This window comes from Lactuca virosa, chromosome 3 (genome assembly GCF_052849685.1).
Source record: "Lactuca virosa cultivar CGN04683 chromosome 3, Lactuca_virosa_CGN04683_v6, whole genome shotgun sequence".
Classification (NCBI taxonomy): Eukaryota; Viridiplantae; Streptophyta; class Magnoliopsida; order Asterales; family Asteraceae; genus Lactuca; species Lactuca virosa.
The window spans coordinates 218,097,090-218,105,413 of NC_136428.1; the positions used below are offsets into that span (position 1 = coordinate 218,097,090).

At 38.9% G+C, this 8,324-nt stretch overlaps 1 protein-coding gene across 1 annotated transcript; it reads left to right on the forward strand.

Moving 5' to 3' along the window:
• Positions 1 to 681: 681 nt before the first annotated feature.
• On the forward strand, positions 682 to 2,196 carry LOC145164405 (uncharacterized). Its single transcript, XM_079083127.1, has one exon. It carries the CDS (start codon positions 682 to 684, stop codon positions 2,194 to 2,196), a length of 1,515 nt encoding a protein of 504 aa, XP_078939253.1.
• Positions 2,197 to 8,324: the final 6,128 nt, after the last annotated feature.

Below are 8,324 nucleotides of genomic sequence, written 5' to 3' on the forward strand. Positions count from 1 at the left end.
TCCGCGTTGCGGGATTAGAAGTTATTAGTTGCGGGATTAGAACTTATTATTGTTGTTGTAGACATGGCAATAGATATAGTTTACATTAGATTTGTTCATCATTCATTATACATTTATAAGTTTGAATTCTTTTGTGGATACACGCAAGTATGAAAGCCAGATTATGTTCCATTTAATGGCCGTCATCACTTGCATCTTGAAGTAGTTTCTTCAGGAAGCCGAAATGCAGTGAATGACAGTGTACTTTGAATTTACATGTTTTTTTCCCTGCTTTTTGTATTATTTCTTTTGTTTTTTCTTTTCCAAAAACCCAACTACATTGCCATTGTTGGAATCCTAATTCCTCATTTCACTCCACTCATGTCTTCCACCCACAAATAAAGTAGGGGACACCAACAAGTTGGTTGGGTCTCATGTTTATTATTATAGGATTGGAAATGATTTAGTCCATCTTATAAATACAGTGCATTATCAAGAGGGTAAAACACACCAACACGGAGAAACAAAAACACACTGTAAACTAATTTGGTTTTTGAGTTATATTTCCAAATTAATCAAAGAGTAGTTTGATATATATTGTGTGCTATTACATTTCTGTGAAGCGTGAATTGGTATCAGAGCTCAAGAACAGGGGCCTTGAATTCAATACATGGTGATCAAGAAGGACACCAGTAAAAGAAGATGTCAGACGTTGAAGATGCTGGAGGTACCGGTGCTGCTACACCTCCGGTCAGAATCAAAGAAATTGGAACCACATCAGTGGCTTGCCCAATGCTAAACCAGACCAATTACATGGTCTGGTCCCTCCGTATGAAAGTTGTCCTACGAATTCATAAAAGCTGGTCAGTAATTGATCCAGGAGAAGAAAATGAAGAAAAGAATTACCTTGCCATGGGATTGCTGTATCAAGCAATCCCTGAGAGCTTGATAATGCAGATAGGGGACGTCGATAAAGCGATGGTCCTCTGGGAGTCGATTAGGGCTCGACATGTTGGAGCCGACAGAGTAAAAGAGGTCCGACTTCAAACACTCACCGCCGATCTAGACCGACTGAAGATGCAGGAGACAGAGACGATAGACGCTTTCGCCGGAAAGCTCGCTGGAATCGCCTCGAAGTCAGCGTCACTGGGAGAAGCCATCGGAGAAACGAAACTCGTGAAGAAACTCTTGACGGTGGTACCTCACCGGTTCATTCAGATCGTCGCCTCCCTCGAGCAAGTGCTCGATTTGAAGACGGTATCCTTCGACGACGTCGTAGGACGTCTGAAAGCATATGAAGAAAGAATCAAAGCAGATGAGGACGGAGACGGGCAACAAAAGGTGTTGATGGCTAGAACGAGTGGTGGTGGCGGATGGAGAAACGATGGCGGAGGAGGTTCTGGATCGTCGGGGAAGACAAATTGGGGAAAACGGGGGAAGGGTTCTAATGGCACCGAGTCGGGAAGCTTTAATCGAAACAGCTCAAGCGGGTCGGGTAGCGGATCCGGGTCAACCATTGGATCCGGGTCAAAATCGACCCAACCCAATAATAAGCCCAAACAGCCCAATAACCGGCCCAATTCCAATTCGGACTCAAACCGAAACCCGAAAAAAGATCTGTCGAAGATTATATGCTACAGATGTGATAAGTCGGGCCATTACGCATCCAAATGTCCGGAACGAATTCAAAAATTCCAACAAAGCAATTTCACCGAGCAAGACGACGCTGATGAAACTGTATTTTTTCATGAAAAAGTGTTTCTAAATGAAGAAAAGGTGATGCCATCCAAATACAACTCACAAGACAACGATGTGTGGTATTTGGACAACGGGGCGAGTAATCACATGACGGGAAATCGTTCATTTTTCTCCGAACTCGACGAAGGAATAACCGGAAAGGTCAAATTCGGTGATAATTCGTGTGTCGAAATAAAAGGGAAAGGCTCAATTGTTTTCCAAGGAAAATCGGGGCAACAACGATTGATAACGGAGATTTATTTTATTCCGGATTTGAAAAATAATATTTTCAGTCTCGGACAAGCAACCGAAGCCGGGTGCGATATTCGGATGAAAGACAACTATTTGACAATGCATGATGCCGACAACTGCTTATTAATGAAGGTACAAAGAACTCCAAACCGCCTTTATAAAATACAGTTGCCCATTGGAGTACCTATTTGCCTTCATTCAAGACTAAGTCAAGACACGTGGCGCTGACATGCAAGACATGGGCACATCAATTTCGAGTCTATGAAGAAGATGTCCAAGAATGGTCTAGTTAAAGGGTTACCACATTTTGACAATGAAAATCAATTATGTGAGTCTTGTTTGGTGGGCAAGCAAACAAGAAAGTCATTTCCATTAATGACGACGTACAAAGCAACACGGCCATTGGAGCTAGTTCACGGTGATTTATACGGTCCGATAACACCGTCAGCGAAGGGTCAAAATCGGTACATTTTCACACTAATTGACGATTTTTCACGGTATATGTGGATTTTTCTCTTAAAAGAGAAAAGTGAGGCGTTTTCACACTTCAAAAAGTTCAAAGCTTTGGCGGAGAATGAGCTTGGAAAGTCTTTGAAGGTGTTTCGAAGTGATCGAGGGGGTGAGTTTACCTCACTCCAGTTCAATTCATTTTGTGATCTAAATGGAATCAAACGTCATCTTACCGCCCCATATTCACCACAACAAAACGGTATTGTGGAACGAAGAAACAGAACACTTATGGACATGACACGAAGTATCATGAAGGCGATGCATGTTCCAAACTATCTATGGGGAGAAGCGGTAAAACACTCCACAAACCTGATCAACCGTGTTTACACAAGAGTACTTGGTAATACAACTCCGTACGAGAAGTTGTATAAAAGAAAACCTAATTTGGAGAACGTACGCATCTTTGGGTGTCTAGCGTATGCAAAAGTTGAACCGGTAAACGTGAAGAAGTTGGATGATAGATCAAGACCACTGGTGCATCTTGGTTCTGAACCGGGTACGAAAGCTTATCGTCTTTTTAACCCGGTTACACAAAAAATAATCGTAAGTCGAGACGTTATTTTTAATGAAACCAAAGGGTGGAATTGGGTTAACGAAGCTACACCCGACAATGAAGAACCAGGATCATTCATAGTACCATGGGATTTACCGGAAGATAAGGCGAACAACAACCAAGGAAACGATGTAAACAACGAACCAATTGAACCAAACGAATCGGATCACGAGATTGAAGACGGAGTGGAGGTACAAGAAAATGAGCAACCAAGTCCGGTCAACAACAACGTAAACAATGTTCAAAACCAAAGGCCCACAAGACCAAAGGTGCTTCCAATTCGATTACGAGATTATGTACTTTATGTTGATGATATTGAAGAACTTCTCCTAGCAACCAATGACGAGCCGGTATCGGTTGAAGAGGCAAAGAAAGAACCACAATGGGTCAAAGCCATGAATACAGAGATCAATTCGATCAACAAGAACAATACTTGGTCTCTCGTAAACAAGCCTATGGGGGTGAAGCCCATTGGACTCAAATGGGTGTTCAAGCTGAAGAAAAATGCAGATGGCACCATAAACAAACACAAGGCAAGATTGGTTGCTAAAGGGTACGTACAACAACCTGGTATTGACTTTCAAGAAGTATTTGCTCCGGTAGCTCGCATCGAAACCATACGGTTTCTCATTACCTTAGCCGCTACCAATGGATGGGAGCTTCACCACTTGGATGTCAAGACGACTTTCTTACATGGAGAGTTGAGAGAAACCGTCTATGTGTATCAACCGGAAGGCTACATAAGGAAAGGCGACGAGCACAAGGTGTACCGTCTTTCAAAAGCACTATATGGTCTTAGACAAGCACCGAGAGCATGGAATACGAAACTTGATGGGATTTTGAAAGGAATGAAATTTCACAAGTGCATGAAAGAACCATCGGTGTACCGGAAGAACGAAGGATCCAACTTGCTAATTTTAGCAATCTATGTTGATGATTTGTTTGTCACAGGTACAAATTTGAGCATGATCAAAAGGTTCAAATTTGAAATGTCCAAGAACTTCGAGATGTCTGATCTTGGAAGATTAACTTACTACCTGGGCATTGAAGTCAAACAGGATGAATCGGGGATTACAATAAACCAAGAAGCGTATGCACAACGCATTCTGAAGGAAGCCGGTTTACATGATTGCAATCCTACCCACATTCCCATGGATCCAGGAACCAAAATGTTGAAGGCCGAAGATGAACCCGAAATCGACCCGACACAATACCAAAAGTTGGTAGGATGCCTTAGATATCTCTTGCAGACAAGACCCGATATGGCATATGCGGTTGGAGTTGTTAGTCGATACATGCAAGATCCAAGAGAATCACATGGTGTTGCAATCAAACACATCCTAAGGTATTTACGAGGAACAACGGGATACGGAATCAAGTACGAGAGGATGGGACAAAATCGAATAATTGGTTACAGTGATAGTAGTCATAATGTTGATCCAGATGACGGAAAAAGCACAACTGGTCATATTTTCTACAATGGGTTGTCTCCAATAACATGGTGTTCGCAAAAGCAAGATACTGTTGCTTTATCATCTTGCGAGGCAGAGTTCATGGCAGCCACTGCGGCTGCATGTCAAGCAATATGGCTTCAAGATTTGCTGGGAGAAATCTTGAACAAAACGCAAGAGAAGGTGGTTCTTAGAGTTGATAACAAGTCGGCTATCGAACTAACAAAGAATCCCGTTTTTCACTGAAGAAGTAAACACATTTACACTAGGTTTCACTTCATTCGTAATCGCGTTGAAAAGGAACAAGTGGAGGTGGAGTACATTCCAGGTGAAGAACAAAAGGCAGACATTCTCACAAAACCGTTGGCTCGAACCAAGTTCAAGATAATGCGGGACTTGATCGGGATTGAAGACATCTCTAGAAGGACTTAGAGATTCGGGGGTGATTGTTGGAATCCTAATTCCTCATTTCACTCCACTCATGTCTTCCACCCACAAATAAAGTAGGGGACACCAACAAGTTGGTTGGGTCTCATGTTTATTATTATAGGATTGGAAATGATTTAGTCCATCTTATAAATACAGTGTATTATCAAGAGGGTAAAACACACCAACACAGAGAAACAAAAACACACTGTAAACTAATTTGGTTTTTGAGTTATATTTCCAAATTAATCAAAGAGTAGTTTGATATATATTGTGTGCTATTACATTTCTGTGAAGCGTGAGCCATTAGGTGTATTTTTCATCTTTAGGAGTAAAATGCCCTAAATAGTAATGCAGTTTGCATTTATACCTATTTTTTCCCGTTTTTTCTTTTCTTTTCTTTTTTTTTTCTTTTTCAATTTCTTCTAATTTCTTTACCAAAAAACCAAAATACATTGCTATTTTGTTCATTTTCTATATTTTGGTTATAAATCCATTGAATAGCACTGTACTTTCAATTTCTTGCATTTTTTCATATTTAGGTGGTATATGTACTAAATAGCAATGTACTTTCAGCTTTACATCTTTTTGTTCCTGTTTTTAATATCGATTGCAGACATAGTAGAAAAGAATATGCGAGTTTTAGCAGTCAATTCATGATACCCTTCAATATGTTCCTAAGACAGATTATGAAAACCAATTATTACTCGTGTATTCTGTTTTACTCCTAATTTATCCAAATTTGATCTCAATTAAATTTTTTTATCCATTTTCCAAGAGTCATTATTTTATCAAATTTTTTTAAACATAATTATCCAGACAACAATTTATGTGAACAAACACTTAATGAGATTATGAGAATAAAAAATAAACATTTTCTTACGTTAAAAAAAATCCTTATCTTGAGCTTCTCCATAGTTAAAGGCTCAATCTAGAATGCTCTTAGATGTCAAATTGCAAATAAATATGTAAATATTAAAAACTGATACAAATTGGGTAGGTAACTTGAATCTCTACAAACGGTTAAATAGGTTTTTTTAGTTCCCATAATAATTGTAGCCTTTTCATTCCATGTTCTTCCACATTCAAGGGATTATGTAATTTACTAAACTAAACTAAAGAGAAGCACATCATGGCCTTCATCATCTCCGAAGTGTTCAACCACGGTTAGTCCGATCCGCCGAGGGGTTTTTTTTTATTACCATTTCATATTTCCCCATATTTAATTGTCCGACTATAAGAATCACCTGATGGAGATGAACTGTCACTTTTAAATGACCTTTTGCATTTTTTAAAATAAGTACAATCAAGTCCAATAATTCATAAAGATTTAAGAACTTTAGTCTTAGAAATCAACTTTTAAGCATTTAGAAGAGCACGAAAATCAACAAAAGATTTTTTTTTTTTTTTCATTTTCAATTTTGATTGCAATAGAAAGATAAAATATTAGAAATTGTACTTGTATTTCTAATACCTGAGCCTATAACTCGGTTATTCTTTGTATAGCTCTTTGTTGTATACATGTGTGTCTTTTATATTCGTCTTCAAGCAATCCAGTTAACTTGTATCTTAACTCAATCATTTCCAGAGCTGAATCTTCAACTTCTTCTTTTGCCTTAAATTTTTAATCTCTTAACTGTTCCCACTAACAATATATAACATAAATTTTAAAAACTTACAATACCCATTTTGTATTTCACTCAAGTGGCTCACAAAAAGTTCATATTTGTCCATTTTACATCATAGTAGCTGAGCCCCCATATGATTCACATTCATGAAGAATCAAGAATACGTAAATCTGCAAGCATCAAAACAAAAGTGTCAACTAAAAAGTCAGCATACGCAACTATACAATTACATAAAACATGAAAATAAATAAGATAATAAAGAAAGCCTATCCGATTAGGAAAACTACCAGATTGTGTGGTAGACTGTATTTCCTTGGAAAATCCATAAATAAAATAAAAGATATTTATATTTAGAAGGACTCTCTGAAAATGTTCTTTATGAAGTACACTTTCTTGCTTTGCTTATCCACCTTATATATCAAACACAAATTAACCATATTTGTAATCTATTTAGCATAATGAATTTGAACACTTCCCATCAGTAAAATTCGATAAAAAACATTGAAGTTGAAATAAGGAAAAAAAGTAAATACATAGCCACAATTAAGTAGATTATGCAATTATTTTTTGAGAATAGTTAAAAGTGGTTTTCAATGTCACCACCATCCTGGCATAACACTAAAGTTCTAACTGTTAAAATGAAAAAAAAAATTAATTAGTTACAAATTAGAAATTGAAATCTATTCCACGTCCTTCAGAAATCCTTCTTCTCATTTGCTCTTGATGACCATGTTGTCCACATACATCTCCACGCTTCATCGTATCTGTTTCTCGAACACCTTATCATCTATTCTTTTATACGTAGCCCATGCATTCCTTAAACCAAAGGGCATCTTTGTATAGCAAAATTTCCCTTTCTCCATGTGAAAGGTTGTCTTGTCCTCATCCTCTTTCGATAACTGAATCTGGTGGTATCCCTTATAAGCATCTAATAAGGACTTCCACCGGTACCCTCCAAGTGACTCCACCTTTTGTTCTATCTCAGGCAGTGGGTAGTTGTCTTTTGGAGAAGCCTTGTTTAAGTTTGTGAAATCTGCACACATCCTCATAGTTTCATCCCCTTTTCTTACCAAAACTGGGTTGGCGATCCACTGCGGGAATTGTGTCTCTCGCACCACCCCGACCTGTACCAAGTCCGCTACTTCCTTGTTGACAATCTCATTCCGTTCTTGCGCCATTAATCGTTTCTTCTATTTTCTAAGGACAAACTCAGGGTTGATATTCAATTTGTGCTCTATTATCGCCCTTAGGATGCCCGTCATATCCTCTGGTTTCCAAGAAAAAACGTCTGCTTAAGTCTGTAAGAGTTTCTTTATCCTATCCTTTAAGCTTTCCGGTATGGTTGCACCTATTCTCACCATCTGATCCTCATACATCGGATTTATATATACTATTTACACCTTCGCCGAGGCACTACCTTCAGCTGCTGAACCCTCTAGCCCCTATCTCTGTTCTGTAGCGTGACTCCGATCTGATGGTCGTAGAGGAATGCTTCTTAAACTGATAATGCCATGGTTCGATGGGAATTTGAGCAGGCCATGTACTGTCGAAGGCACCGATTGTAATTGCCATAGTCTAGTTCTTCCGAGATGCATGTTCTATGCGGAGGGAGCTTTTATTATGATAAACTCTGCTAGGATGCTCTTGGTCAGGTTACTTTCATAATCGACTAATGTAAAAGGGAGGGATATTTTCCCTCCGGCCATACCGCCTGCCCCGCAAATCCCACTACTGACGAGGTGGCTGGTTTCACGAAACCTTTTACCTCCAGCGCGCAACTGATCCAAA